This window comes from Hyperoodon ampullatus (genome assembly GCF_949752795.1).
Source record: "Hyperoodon ampullatus genome assembly, chromosome: 3".
NCBI lineage: Eukaryota > Metazoa > Chordata > Mammalia > Artiodactyla > Ziphiidae > Hyperoodon > Hyperoodon ampullatus.
The window spans coordinates 103,296,691-103,312,759 of record NC_136916.1 but is presented as its reverse complement, the minus strand read 5'-3'; the positions used below and the strand labels follow the sequence as shown (position 1 = coordinate 103,312,759).

The following is a 16,069-nucleotide window of genomic DNA, read 5'->3' as shown; positions in this document are numbered from 1 at the left end:
AGAAATCTTGGCAGAGAGGGGTGGGAGACATATTATTCCTTGAGGGTGGGAACCTCAGGTCTTTATTACCCATAGTGCTTGGATGTCAACTTTGTATTTAGGAGCGGTGCCTGCTTTGATGAGTCACAGTCACAGGCGTACGTCAATTATATACAAGTTCTTCTGAACTTTGCCTTACCAACCTTTTTCCCCTTCAGAAATGTTGTCCTTTATTTTCTAGGCTTTCATGGGCATTACCAATAGGACCTATTCTTCTAAGTTTGTCATAGGAATTAAATGAGATATTATATAAAAGAGCTTAGCAAAAGGCCTGGTATGTAATAGTTATTCAGTAATTACTAGATATCACCATCATCAACATTATATGAAATTGCTAAGTGTGAGTGTTTGATAATTTGCTCGGTCAGATGGTGAAACTCTGATCTACGATTTGGAGTCTAAAGTGAACAAAATTATTAGATTGCTTTTATTGTATAGCTGGGGTAAAAAGAAATGTATCCACACATGAAAAGATGCTCACCATCACTAATTATCAGGGAAATGCAAATCAAAACCACAAAACCTCACGCCTGCCAGAATGGCTGTCATCAAAAAGATAACAAGTCCTGGCCAGGATCTGGAGAAAAGGAAACCCTTGTGCACTGTTGGTGGGAATGTAAATTGGTGCAGCCACTATGGAAAACAGTATGGAGATTCCTCAAAAAACTAAAAATAGATCTCCTATATGATCCAGCAATTTCACTCCTGGGTATATAAACAAAGAAAACAAAAACAGTAATTCCAAAAGATACATGCACCCCAGTGTTCACAGCAGCATTATTTACAATAGCCAAGATATGGAAGCAACTGAAGTGTCCATCAATAGCTGCATGGATAAAGAAGAGATAGATACACATACACACACACACACACACACACACACACACACACAATGGAATATTACTCAGCCATAAAAATGAAAAAAAAGAAATGTACCCAGGGCTTGCACAATATCTGTTTCTTATATGAATAGAAATCAAGCTTTCTATTTACCATAACAACAAAATAGTAGTTAACATCAAGAACTATTAAGCACAGCAATTAGAGCAGTCCATGCTACCAAGAACTTACTCTGCCTTCTCAGACTCCACTTTTCCTTCTGCTTCACGAGCTGCTTTCGTCTCTGCTGCCTAGACAAAAATAACAATCAGTCAAACTTTCCTCAAAATAAATGAGTTCATGGTGATGAGCCATATCACTGGCCATTTTACTCTCCATGGTCATAAGTCCCAATGTTTTTCTCTCTTTATGCTTCTGCTTTTCTCAGGATCACAGAACATAGGTGTCCTGCTATATATTAAGCTGCTCTAGAGTGATAAGACAAAGATTTCAAGCTTGAAAACATAACCGCCCTGTTATTATTCAACCCAAAGAAAAAACTTTTGCTAGGACATTGTCAGAGCCCCGTGGCAGTGGTCCTACTGCTTCACGGGGTCAGGGAGAGATGGAACACAGGTCCAATCCAGAACCTGCTTCCATCAGACAGTATCTTCAATTCTCTTCCATCACCCCAATCCCTCTGATTGATGACCATTGCACTTAGAATAAAATTCAAGCTCCCTACACCAAAGCCTATAAGGCCTACCTGATCATGGCCTTTCTCTCCATTTTTCACCTTGCATCACTTGACTCATTTCCAGCACAAACATTCAGACCTTCATTCCTTTCCTGGGACATTCTAAATCCTTCCCTGCACCAGGACCTTGGCACATGCCGTATCATTTGCCTGGAATATAACTGCCCTAGCTTTTGATGGGCTTGCCATTCTTCAGGACTTGGTTCAGATGATACCTTTGCAGATGCTCCTTGGGTATCCTACTTATAGTAGGGCCCACATTCATTCTGTAACACACGAACTTGTTCATTTATTTTAGCATATGTCAAAAATGATAATTATTTGTTGTCTTCTTCCACTAGAAATTAAGCTCCTTTAAAACAAAAGTGTTGTCTCTTTTGTTAACCAATGTATTCTCATATCCTAGGAACACAGCCTGGCATGTAGCAGGCCTTGAATGAATCCCTTTTATGTATCAAACTCTGTTCTAGGCCCTGGGTTACATCAGGGAGCAAAACAATAAATATATTAATACTGTCAGAATGCTTATGATTCTGATACTTCTCTCCCTGACTCTCTAACCCAGGTGAGACATCTCTCCTATACATTTCCATAGCACCTGATAGACTTCCTTCCTAATGTTCTTCATGCTTGTACTGACCTGTCCAATGTCTATCTTTTCCACTAAATTATAGGAACGATGCATTTCTCATTCACCACTGTATTCCCACAGCCTAAAACAGTGACAATCGCATATTAACTATTCAACAAACATTCATGTAAAAAATGAATAAAGGGGCTTCCCCGGTGGCGCAGTGGTTAAGAATCCGCCTGCCAGTGCAGGGGACACGGGTTCGAGCCCTGGTCCGGGAAGATCCCACGTGCCGCGAAACAACTAAGCCTGTGTGCCACAACTACTGAGCCTGCACTCCAGAGCCCACGAGCCACAACTACTGAAGCCCGTGTGCCACAACTACTGAAGCCTGCGTGCCTAGAGGCCATGCTCCACAACAAGAGAAGCCACTGCGGTGAGAAGCCCACGTACCGCAAAGAAGAGTAGCCCCCGCTCACCGCAACTAGAGAAAGCCCGCGTGCAGCAACAAGGACCCAACTCAGCCATAAATAAATAAATAAATAAATAAATTACTTTATTTATTTTTTAAAAAACGAATAAAGGTTAACTTTGGGCTCTGATCTCTTTACATTTCTCTCCATACTCTCTTTATCGCTAGAATGATGCTGTGACTTGGATGCTGCAACACCCAGAACTTTCCATGGCCAAAGGGCTCTGAATTACTGCTATCTTAATCTAGTTGACTGACTCAAAGTCCAAACTGGATAGTGGCTGCATCACAAGGATGAAAATGTCCCAAGCATGAAAAAACTCACTGGGCACTGTGCTAAATCATATGATAACATCTGGACCTTTTAGGATACTACAGAAGTTTATCTCACCAGAAAGGTCTCCTCGTATGCTATACCTGATTTTCTATGCTTTCAGTTACTGAATGAACCTGTGTACCTTGAGAACTAACCTAATAAAAGTGTGGAAGCAAGTTGAGGGTCAAGGACCTTCCTGTTTGAACTCTACAATGTAAACTGGAAGACCATTTAGCAATTAGATATTGAGACAACCATCTAAGTCTCATCTCTCCAGACATGGCAGAGCTGGAATGATCAGATCAGGGTAATCACAGATGAGCTGGTATCTAACACAACATTGCCTCCTAGGAACTGGTGTCATACTGATGGCAAGGAAGAGTGGCAAGTCTTTTTCTGGGGATAAAGAAAGATGATAGAAACAAATCATGCTTACCTGTGTTTTCCTTTTCTCCTGTACAGTACTCTCTAACGTGGGGGGTTCATCCTTGCCAATAATCTCAGAGAGGTCACCCAAACCCACTTCAGGCCCATGCTTTAAGCCACCTTCTTTCTTTGACTGGAGTCCAAAGAGATCTGACATAATATCCGCATCTCCCCTCTCCCCCTTTACGAAGTGCACGAGTTCCGTGGCGATACCTGGCTCAGGCACTTCTGCCCTCTCAGCCTCCATCGTATCATCGTGGATACCAAATTGGGTTGGGTCAGGCATGTCGCCCAGGATCTTTGTGACTCTGATGTTCTTTGCGCCTTCTATGAGGCCCCCTCCAAACACTGTGCTCCAGAGAATCTGAAAGATTCCTCCCAGTATGGCGAAGAGCAAGTGGAAGAGCCCCACGAACAACGTCCAGAAGAAAGAGAAGAACACCTTCACCAGCTCCTTCAGAGTCATCTTCTTTAACTTCCTACACTGCTTCTTGAGGTTCTTCAGGGTGGCCCTCTTCAGAAAGTTGGCCACGTTTCTCTTCACTGAGGCACAGGCCACAGCAAATGCAGAGGCACACTCAAAAGACTTGTCATCCTCCTCTTCACCCTCAACTTCTAACGTATAGGAAGAGTCTTCATTTTCTTCCTCCTCCTCTTCTGGCCTGTCGGCTGAGTCCGATTCTGAGATCTGTGATGCTAACTGCATCTCAAAGATGGTGTCTTCGCAGAAATTCACGAACAGCTCCATCTTCTCTTGCTCTCCGCCTTCATTGACGACATCAAAGATGAACTGCTGCTTAGACTCCTTCACCTGGGGCTTCTCCCACTGAGTTCGACTGGACTCACTGATCTCAAAATAAACACGCTCAATTTTCTTGGCCTCACCCATGATCTCAATGCGTCCTAGGTACGGTTCAAAGTAAGTGAGTACGCTTTCGGCTGGGTCCAACAGACACTTAAGGCGAGAATCATTTGGCATATGTTCGGAGAGGTTTGTCAATAACACCGCCACGTTAAACCCTATGTCCTTGGCTGGCTCGTGGAACCGGTCTACAAAGTCAACGTAATTAAACATGTCATTCTCATCCGCTTCTGCGCACGAAAGGAGAAAGTCAATCTCCGACTGCGTGTACTGTTTTTGCCCTTCCATGGTCTTCTGGAATTCCTTTTTGGAGATGATCCCTTTCCCATCGGGGTCATATTCTTTGAAGGTGTCTGAGCTGGTTAAGTCTTTAAGTTTCAAGAACATGTCAAAGAATTTCAAGATCATTTCTACATTGGTAGAGGACTCTACCAGTGTGTCAACCATCTGCTTGCCAATAGTTCCATTTACCACATTCCCTGTGAGGCAGGTTCAAAAAGACATACAGATACATAAATAAACCCATGTCATCATGTAACTGGTCAGGCAGATATTTTTTAGAAGACTTATATGCCAAATCGGTCAGCTCTTTTCTGACCGTGATGATTTGGAAATGGGTAGGAGGGAGCAGCAAGCCATAAAGACTACACCACCAGGAGCCAAGGGGGAAGGAAACACAGGGAAGGAGGAGATGGCCACGCCAGTGCCTTTTGTCTGGCCTGGGGCCTGGAGAGTGGTTTCATTATCAGATTATCAGGGACACATAGGGATAAGTGGCGCCCCTCTAATCCCCTTAGACCTAGGAGGGTGCCCAACTAGATGGCTGGCATACACACTGGCAGCCAGATGTATCGAAAAGCAATGGGGAGAGGGAGAGGATAGGGAAAAGCAAAGCTTGGAGGTTTTCCCCAGTTCATTCTGGCTTTCCTACTGAGATAAAATGAGTTGGTTTCAGGCTTTGTCCATCAGACCATGTGCCCCTCACTCATTTTTTGGTTTCTGAAAATTTGGTTTTCTAACCAACGTCATATGGCATCAATGACCTGCCAGAAGGATAATCTGCGTGATTAGTACGGTTAGTGCTCGGACCAATTACAGTCGTGTGATTGCCTAGTTATACCAAACAGCCCAACCTTCCAGGAGGGACAGAAGCATCACCACCATGTCCTGAAGGAGATCCAAGAGTTCCTTCAGCAGCTCGATCTGACTGGAATCCTAGAACAGAAACAGGAGATACCCCTGAGCTATCTGATCCCTCAGTAAAGTACAGGGCAGTGAGCAAGGAGAGCCTGCTCTGGGAAGGTCAGGTGAAGGCTGCATCCATCTCCAGAATGAGCTCCCTTCTCATGGTGAATGCGGATGTCTTAGCATCCTCTCTTTGTAGCATCAGGAGGCTCGCTGTAGCAGGGTTCATACAAAAGAGTTCCTTTACAGTTCTCCTTTTATTAACGCAACATGGCAGATATACCAATTGTTGTCCAAAACTACTGAACAACCCAATCCACCAAAGAGCCGTTAGGTATCTCTAGTAGCTTAGGTTGCCATTTTTCATACTGAAGAATTACCAGTGAGCTTTTGGGGAACACTACTGCAATCCAATTAAAGTATCAAGGTTCTAATCACCAATTGGGTTCTCCTTTCTTTCTTAATTTAGGTTCTCCTGATTCTAATTGGTGGTGATCTGGGTGCCAGTGGTCCCTTAAAATGTTATTAATATATCATCGAGGCTATTCCTCTGGATGGTTTTTATACCAGTCTGTTTGGTTTTAATTTCAGCATTGCAGACAGGGCATTGCCAAGTGAGCTCTGGGCTTGATACCTATGTCACAGAAGCAAAACAATCCTTGGAAGATCTGAGGTGGGGAATCTGAGGGTGAGGTTAAAAAATGCATTCTGGGCCACACTTCTTCTACAGACTCTCTCTCACAAAGACATAGCTCTTTGGCCCTTCAGACTTCAGAGGGATTTTCTAGCACCTTTGGAGTGTGTCACAGCTATCCACAAAACATCATAGAAGTGTAGACTGTCAGAGCTAGAAGAGCCCTCAAAGGTCATCTATTTTAACTCCCAATATTTTATAGATGATGAAAGCAAAAACCAGAAAGGGGAAGTGACTTCCCAGAAGACACCAGTGAGGAGGTGGCAGGGTCAGGATCCTGTCTCTGGAGCCTCTACGCCGCACTGACCCACTGGGCTGATAAATTGGCAGCCCTCCCAAGAACTCTCTCCTCCCATAAGGCCAGAGTCAAAAGGGGAAAAATGAAAGGGGTAAATAGCACATTCCAGAAGAGAGAGGCAGATGTGACAGCCTTGACAATTTTAGATACACGTTATTTAAATTAATGCTGCCAATGTTACTCTGATCAGCCTGAAGCATATCCTGAAGTTCTCCCTCATGTGTTGCCATGGAGAGAGGCCATCGACTACTACAGACACTACATTTATTTGTTCATAATAAATGCTCTCAGAGATTCCGATTCATCTTGCCAGAGAGATGGGGAGTGAGAAGGAAAGGCAGAGATGGGGAAGAGGGGAAGCAAAGGTGACAGAGAAGGGAGATGTGAATTACAGAGACATGCAGACATTTGACAGAGCAGACAGGGGGTAGATCATGTGCATAAATTGCAAAACAGTGACAAGGAAGCAAAAGGGATTAGCACCATAAAAAGCAAGTGTTGAGGCTATTATGAAAAGGGTAGGCTATTATGAAAAGGACACAAGGGAGAAAGCTGCATTCATGCAAAAGCCTGTCTGGGATACCCCCACCCGCCCGCCCGCCCTCCACCCCAGGAGGTGTTCATTCCTATCTCCCACTTAGGCCCTCATTTAAAAAATGAGACCTGATCTGCATGGCTTTTCCAGTCATTTCGTCAAGCAGCCACATCCACAATGGGAAGACCAGGGGGTGGGGACTGACTTAGCGTTTCACACCAACGACACATCGGGAACGGGGAACGGGCCACAGTACCTGAGAGAGTTTCATCTGCATGTTAGCAAATACATGGAGGAAGCCGACCACTGCATCCCATAGCCTACTGTGAGCGAGGCTCTGCTGGTTCCCAATGCAGGGGCCCTACGGAGAGGAGGACATTCTTATTTCACTGGAGCATCACAAGCGGCTCTGAAACTTGCCCTAGTAAGGGCATTTGACATCAGCTCATATATGTAGAGAGCTCTTTCCAAAAGTCACATATTTTGCAGCTCAATATTTTCCCAGGATATTACTTTTCTCCCCACTCCATCGCGTCCCTCCCCCCAATCCTAAGATCCTATTTCTAGGAAAAATCACTAGGAATGTCACAGTGCGGTGATTTTCAGAGATTTTCTTTTAGCTTCAGAGTTTCTTTTAGCTTCCGTTATTATGCTAAAGAAATTATTTAAGAGGTAAATGCTCTGGTTGAAACAGGACTGAAGGGCACTCCTGTAGACTCTGGCCCACACCTTGGCCTAAGAGGGGTTCTGAGGAACCCCAGGGTTCCAAGGAGCACAATTTGTAAACCAGGCCCTTGTGCACGCATTGTTTACAGGCAAAGCTGCACGTTAAATGTGAGGACCACATGGCTATCTACTTAAGTGAAAAAATCTGAATTATATTCCTAATGTTCAATTACTTTTAGGATTTTCTTATCATTAACCTAAATGTCAGGTACATCATCTCTATCTTTTCTGAAAGCCAGACATAGACGGATGACTTGATGACCAGTCTGTATTTTCCATGTTAATAACCTTTCCTATTTTGGAAGATCATTATTAAACCACTGTTTCTTTTCTCTGCTTTTTAAAAATAAGTTATTTGAAAGTCTTCTGAATGGAGAGTTATCTATTCTTTCTTATTTATTTAATCATTTATTTATATCAGTATGGACTCCACACATTCATTTTACGCTTTGGGTTATAATTCAATACTACTTTATTTACTTTCTTTTGTAGCTCTAATTTTTCCAGTTTTGGCCATTGGGAGCTCTTTCAGTTGGCTCCTGTATCCCCTTTGACATACCCCATCATTTTTTTTTTAGCATTTTCTTGCACTATAGCATTCTCCAGGCTCATCCTGTATGTTTCCAGCCCTAGTTCCAGAACCAGCCATTTCTCTAAGGAGCCCTATTTCCTTTCAATGGAGAATGGTATTAGAAACCAAGACCTGGGCTCTAGTTGTGCTTGTTGCTACTGGGGTATCATGTTTTAGGTCCTCCTGGCTGACAGAGCAGCAGAAATACGTGTGTTGTCCTAATCCATGTGTATACACATATCCATAAATATTTCCATATGTAACCATTTGTATCTATGTTAAGCTGAACATGAGTTTAGCATACAAATGTCTCTGACTCTCACTCATTTCCACAGGGATCTTCTATCTCCTCTGCTTGCTCATCTGTAACTTCCCACTCCAACAGTGAGAAACCTGCTTCACTTCCATTATATATGTATAATGGTTTCAGAATTATTAACACATATCCACATGGGAAAAACTTCATCAACTAAAGTGCTTATGTATAGTTCCTTTTGCCTTTGGTCTCTCAGACTGTACTCATTTCCAAAGTTTCTTAGGCCAGCACCTTATTCCCTACCTTTTCAGTGAGGCTGTTTTTTATATATATTTTTTATACATTTAGAGTCTTCTGTCACATTCTGCCTATGTTCTTTATCCTTAACTCTTCCTTACAGCTTTTTCCTATATTTTTCTACACTTTAATCACTCTCCAAATCACGCTTCAATAAACTTTCAAAAGGAACACTGGTACTAGTGTTCTAGTATCAAGTTCTAGAAAAGGCTTGGCAGAATTCCCAGGGAAGAGGTGAGCAGGAGAAATTTTGCCTGCGTCCCTAAATCAAGTAAGCTTGTTTAAAAATCACTGTTCATGTACATTTGGTGTCTGATCCCTAGAAGCCTCTAGATTCTTTGTTGAAACAAAACTGATTGTTGAAAGAAACTCACATTCACCCAAAATACGCTTTTCTTTTACATTTGGGTTAAGGGCTCCATAGGAAGTTCTGGAGATCAGGATGGGCTCTGCAGAGAGCAAATCAGATGCTCGTCAGATCAGTTCAATGATCTTCATACGTATTTCACATGCTGTGAAACTTCAGATCAGTCACCTGTTCCTAGGTTTATCTCCCTATGTTCTTACAATCCTTGAGTAAAGCATGGATCAATATCTTCCTTAAAGTCCTTATTTTCAAGTCTTAGTCTTGTGTTTATTTTAGTAAGCAAATATGATCTGAGTGTGCCAGTTGGCTCAACATATAGATCTTAAAAAATCTTATATTACATCACAGAGCACCATGATATGGCTACTGATTTCACAGCAAATTCTGCCTGAGGACATGCTCTACTACTTTTCACAGTAGCTAGACCACTGTAGGCAATGAATAGAGAATGTTGTGAACAGAGAAAGATTGCTGTGAGATGGTCAACCTGAAATTTACATGTTGATTTGACTGCCATTGCACTTAGTTGATGTGCTTCTGAAGTTACCTTTTCCATAGAGGGAATTTCTGACAAACTAGTAGGCTCTCATGAATTCTGTTTTTAATCTCAAGGCTCAAGATAATACCACCTGTCCCTTTATTCCTTCATTCTATCAATCATTCCTCCACTCCACTCTCCATGCTTCCTGAACACCTCTGATGTGCCACACATGCTATGAATGAAGAATTTTAAAACGAATAAGAAATTTTCTGTTGACAAAAAGATTTCAGTCTAGGAGGGAAAGCAAAATGGTAACTAGATAAATGCAAATAAAGTGTGACACTGCTATTTACAGGTCACAGTGGGGTCCATAAACTACAGCTTCTCGTAGAGTGTAGGTACTACTGGTTTCTATTTATAGGTAAGGAATATGGTCAGTGCTATAGCTGGATGCACAGTCCACATATGCAGCCAAGTATTCTGTAGGGAATTAGAATATGGGAATGTTCAAAATGTTCTCTTTGTTTTCAGGCATGCACTCTATAGCACATACCTGAATGTATTCCGTAAGAGAATTGAAAATCTGCTTGGTGACCGCCAGGGCTTTGGAAAAATTGTGCTGTCCAGATTCATCAATGACGTCCTTCCCTGAATAATACCAGTAGAAGTCACTGATTGATTCCTAAGAACAAAAAAGTAGAGTTTAGTATTTTTCACATATCACTCCGTGAAGCTAAACCCAATGTTCAGGAAGAGTACAAGAGAGTCCTACATTTCTGTGACCATTTTGTTATGACAGGAGCCTGGGACTCTGTGAAGAAGCACAGAGGTATCTGACCCCGAGCATCTTTTAAGTACAGATATTCCCCCTCCGCAGGAAAGAACAGATAGAAGAGAGGGCAGCGTTCAGCTGGACCTGGGTAACCATGTTATAGGACAATTTATTCACAATGAAAAATATGCGTTAAAGATAATATTGATCATCCAAATAATCATGATAGCAGCAGCAACATAATAGCTGACACCGTAAGTGCCGGGCGTTGTTCTGAGCACGTTACACGTATTAAACCTCTCCATCTTTACCACCACCCAATGAGACAGTACTACTCATTTTCAATGAGACAGGACTACTCGTTTTATAGATGAGGAAACTGGAACACCAGGAGGTTAAATAGACTGCTCCAGGTCATGAACTGGTGAGTGGGAGAACCAGGCTGAGGAATCAGCAAAGAGAAGAGGGCATCCTTTTTTATGTTTGTGCAGATTTTCTTGACATTATTTGGATTTTCCTTCAAACAATTCAACCAGATGACGTCTCAACACTAAGAACTTGTGAACCCATCTTAGTCCCGCTTTCTGTACCTCTTTTTCTTAGTGAAAGTCTGTTCCCATGCACAGGTTGCTTGGAGTACTGTGGCTAAGCTTACACTGGCAAAACTAAAGTGAATCAGCCGTTTATAACAGAAGATTTGGTAGTTAACCACTCCCCCGACTTCAGTCTTCAAACTCACATTTAGGTATTTGACTTCCCATAAGTGTGTGGACATAAGATTACAAGACCTTCCTTACTGGGTCTGGACTGTATCCTGGGCCATCCCTGAGGCTGTGTAACTGTCTTTAGCTTCCGGAAGTGTATGTGAAGTGTGCTACCATCCAACACCCACTCACCTGCAGACGCAGAAGGTAGTCCACGGTACTGATGATGACATTCACGGTGGTGGTGTTGCCCATCTGAGTCCGCAGGAAGTTCTGGAAATCTGAGAACAGCAGGGTTGGGTCAGAGTCCATCCCTGCAGAGCAGGTGGCTCTAAGCTTCTTCTCGGCTGAGCTCAGAAGAGACTCACCATGTGAAAAGCCTTACAAGGGCACACTGTCTAGGTCCTGAAGGACAGAGCACTGCCCTGAGCCCTCCCATCCCAGCGGCACCAGAAACTGGACTTAATGAGCCCTGAGGGACTTGACAGCAAGGGGTGGGTGTTTAGCTTCAACATCTGAAGATTCTGGAAGCAACTTGGCCTGGGTGGCACTAAATAACATTAGCCATGAAGTTAAAGGCCATGTTACATAGGGTTTCTTATTAAGGAATGGATTAGCTGTTGTCCTTAAATTAGCAACTGGCTGTATTCAATGTGGCAACCTGAAATGAATCAAAATTTTGTACCTGAATGTGGTTGCCCCTTGACAAATCAAATCTGTTCCACTTACCACTGTTATGTCCTTCACAAAGTAACTGTAGGAATCTAAAGAGATCTCGTGTAAACTCATCATTCTGGAGTACTTTTTCACCTTGAAAACACAGAATACTGGTGAGCATCTGTTTGGCTTTTCAACATAGAATACCTTCCACCACACATGACTGCAAAAATGCTAAAGGAGCTGTGTCAGAACAGGGTGGAAAGGGAACTGTGGATGAATGGTGACAGACCCACTTAAAACTGGAACTGAGGCAACACCCAACAAAGCTAGAATTGTTAGCCCCGGGATGCATTTGGAAGGAAAACAACTAGGCAGTAATGATTCACAGTCCATAACACATGCTTTGGAAATGGAAGACACTTCTTTAATTAAACAACAAACTGCTGAGTTAAACTCAACATGCAACCACCAAGCTGAAAATGTGTCTGTGCTGAGCCAATTAAATAAGATCCCTTAGGACTCACACACACGGTAGGAGCTCAGGCTGGAAACTCAAACTTACCACGCTCACGCACGATGACTAGCCATAAGAGAAGAACAGAAGAATACAGAATAAGAAAACCACAAACATCAAGACAGACTCTCTTTAGCTGATACTGGTTCTGTGAACACATCAGCCTGGATATGCTTTATCAAAACTACTGATGGAAACATCTTGCTGAAATGGAGCAAGTCCTTGGAGATTAAGCAGCAGTGAACAGGGGCTCTAACCAGAAATAGTTAACTTGGATTTTAACTGGAAACAGAGCAGCCTTCACCTTCATCAGTTACTTACGTGTTCCTTCCTCAGTAACCATCCCCAGGCCTTCAGCTTTATTCTGCCTCTCAAATGCATTCAAATCAAGGACACTTGTAACAGATGAAAGAAAACAAGGTTCAGGGCTACGCACACTGGGTAAATGGGTTTTTAACATCAATGAACCCATCAACTAAGAATACACTGTCCTTGCATTATCATAAATGCACCAACGTATTGTGGTGTGGTTGAGAGTCTAATGATTCCCTGGGTTTGTGCTAAGCATTTCCAACTGGGGCTCACTTTATTTCTCTAATAGGGTCTAACTCCTTAGCCAATATGAAAGATTTTATGGAACATAGGACCACAAAGCCTCACAAGAATATAGACCTTAGAGAAGCTTCTGGCTGAGTCCAGTAAGATTCTGCAAAACCTCCTCTTCTTTTTACCACTGGGCAAAGGAAATGACTGTTGGATTGGAAAGACTTTGGGGAAAAATCCAGCACCCCTTTTCCCCTTTTAGGGAGTCACGTATGTTCTGTAATTTAGATGAATTTTAAAGAGAAAGTGAAAATTCCTACCGCCATTATGTTGGTTTTCCCCAGACCCTGCTATAAAAAGGGTCTGCTTGATAATACAAAATTATCCTTTGATTTTGGGAGGAGAATATGGAAACAGGACATTTGGACATATAGCTGCTTTGAAGCATCACTGCTGATTCAGGAGACAATCTGTGCAGTGGACATTTCTGACCCTCACTCCATCCTGATATACCCATTTCAAATGTTCTGATTTCTTCAATGCTTAACTATTTTACAAATACATATTATTTTTATAATCAGCAAAAAACCATTAAAATACCTTAAAACTTCCGTTAGAACTCAGTTGGCTTCTACGGGTATGTCACCTGTCCCTCTAAGCCATCATTATAAGTTAGCTTAGCAATATTAAGTACTACAGACTACCAAGAGAACTCTTAGAAATTTAATTGAGAATATCATGGGCAATATGGGACTGAACTGCCTTGATTTTTGCCATCTTTGAGTCCACATGTACTATTTCACCCTCAGTGAGTCAGGTCTGGCAATATTACATTTTCTTTTCCTGAGGGAGGTAATAAACGAATTGGCTGTCGGTGGGGGAAAAATGGAGCTGAGGACAAGGGATTGTACTGCAGCTCAAATATGCTCCATATGACCCCAGGGTATAATATTTACCCAATCCAATATGACTAGCAATATTATGAAGTCCACCAAAAAAAGAACATCCATCCTCCAAATTTTCAATTGGACTAACGTTCCAAGTTTAAGAATTATTAATTGGAGGCAAACGAGCTAGATAATTATAACTTTGACTTCTTTCAGAATGAGTTGCAGATGATTCAAAATATATATGAATCTCGGAGAATAAGCTGACACTTTTCTTAGAAAGATGGCTGGCTTGTTTCTGAAATGAGCAAGTATGGTAACCTTATGACTTTTGGTTACCTATTGTTCATCTGTCAGAGGGTTCAGCCATGAGGGGAGGCTTACACAACTGGGTAATATAAATGGAAAGTTTAATACTTTGTTTTTCAGACAATGTCAAAATGTTCCCACGTCAGGATGTGCCTCTGTCAAAATGGATGTGTCAAAATATGTACCCACAAAATATCTATTCAGGCTCAAAGAATTGTTAAGGATTAACGAAGTGCCTAATGGGTCTAACGAACACATAGCCTTGAGTCATAGTGAGGGATTCCTCCTCTTTTCCATTCTTTTCTAGTTTGACTTTTATGAGCATACATGTTTAAGAGAAACTCACACTCAGCTCCAAATAAAACAACATAAGAAAAAAGGAGGTAAGGGCGATTCAAACACCAAACAGGTGTTGGTAGGTAGGTACGTGTGTGTGTTTGTGTGTGTGTGTGTGTGTGTGTGTGTGTGTGTGTGTATAGATTACATTTTCCCCTCTGAATGATGCTATTTGAAGGTAATCCTGAGGGCTGGAGGAACAATACCCATCCTCTTAGCTTTCGGAAGTAGGTACTCCTTTCTCAATAATTCCATGATAAGCCAGTTTATTCTGTGGCCCTCCCCCACCCCATTCCCCTTTCCCTGAATAGTGAAGGACTTTAAAAAAATGCTATGGGTGGTTTTCCCATATTTACCTGCAAGACTGCATAAGACCAGAAAGGCTTTGAAAGAACCCAGCATCCTTTTTGTCCTTTAGGTAATCTAGCATTTTCTGCAAGGGAGACACATTTAAAAAGGAAAAACAATGAAAACTATGGCACACGTACTAACCCTCCTAATTGTGATAGACAGATGGCAGCCATGCATGTACACCGAGTCAGATCCAGGATGGTGGCTTGTAACGCTGGGTAAGCATCGAGATAATCCACCTGTGGACTTAAACCTTCCGTGTGCCTGAGCGCCACCCTCCACTTATGGAACCAGAATATTTTAGGGCAGATGTTTTATTTTGTAAAGGTCCACTGGTATTGACAGTATAGTGGATCTTTGACATTCATAGATTTACTGTTTGAAGCCTCTTCTATTTGGGAACAGGTGCCAGGACTGGGATGTAGTAATGTTTACGGTTGCTGAGGTATAATCTGAACAGCTCATGCAATGATTTTAATGCACTGGAGCAAGGGGCTTACCTACTAATGAGCCTAGTTGAGAGCTCAGTACCTCTCTCACAATAAGACTTAGTTTCCTCTGTTCTCTGTTACTGGCAAGCCAGGAACTTTGTCTGACATAATAAGAATTTTGTTTCTTTTTTTTTTTTTTTTTTAAAGGGCTCTGTAAGAAAGTCAACTGACGGGGTGGTGATGGAAGAGAACAGAAAGTGAGGGGTGCCTTTGAAAATGGTAGTTCTTAATGAGAAATTTGTTTGTGATGAGTTAAAGCCTGGGAAAAATTATATGCAATAATGGTAGTCATGGATTTGGAAATTCTCAAAGGCCCTGGGATATAACACTTATAAATGCCAAAAGTCTCTGAAATTTCATCTTCCTGTGCACACAGATGTTTTTATTTTTAGCCAGAGCCTGGAGTACTCAGGAGACACCAGTGCATTTCTATCTTCTGTAGCCAGTTCCAATTCAGATTGCTGAATGAATTCCATGTGCCAGACACTCCACTTCGTATCTCTCTGTGTGTTCTCTCATTTAATGCATGATGGCAGGGGTTTTAATTTGCATTATTCACTGCTACACCCTCTACCCACAGAAGAGAGCCTGGCCCTAGTGCATAGTCAGCAATCACTAAACAGCTGTTAAATAAATGAATAAATGAATGAGTGAACGAACAATAGGTGTGTGGGGTTATGAACCTCACTTAACTGATCAGGCCCCTTGCTCACAGTAAGGCAGCTAATAAGCGAAAGGGTCGAAATAAAAACCAAGGCTTAGAAAACTTCCTCTAGAGCATATTTTTGTAGAAAATCATCTAATGATGAAAAAAATGTAATGTTTTTCTT

At 42.1% G+C, this 16,069-nt stretch overlaps 1 protein-coding gene across 3 annotated transcripts in view; it reads right to left on the bottom strand.

Annotated features, from left to right (window-relative positions):
• The window catches only part of RYR3 (ryanodine receptor 3), a gene marked incomplete at both ends in the record, with an annotated part of 580,399 nt that overhangs the window by 23,970 nt on the left and 540,360 nt on the right, over window positions 1–16,069 (bottom strand). For all 3 annotated transcript variants that reach the window (XM_079701083.1, XM_079701082.1, XM_079701084.1), the window contains 9 exons: window positions 1,111–1,169; window positions 3,411–4,741; window positions 5,396–5,477; window positions 7,231–7,335; window positions 10,226–10,354; window positions 11,341–11,429; window positions 11,878–11,975; window positions 12,640–12,717; window positions 14,754–14,830. In XM_079701083.1, coding sequence (XP_079557209.1) covers window positions 1,111–1,169; window positions 3,411–4,741; window positions 5,396–5,477; window positions 7,231–7,335; window positions 10,226–10,354; window positions 11,341–11,429; window positions 11,878–11,975; window positions 12,640–12,717; window positions 14,754–14,830 — 2,048 coding nt within the window. The remainder of the gene's footprint in view (window positions 1–1,110; window positions 1,170–3,410; window positions 4,742–5,395; window positions 5,478–7,230; window positions 7,336–10,225; window positions 10,355–11,340; window positions 11,430–11,877; window positions 11,976–12,639; window positions 12,718–14,753; window positions 14,831–16,069) is intronic.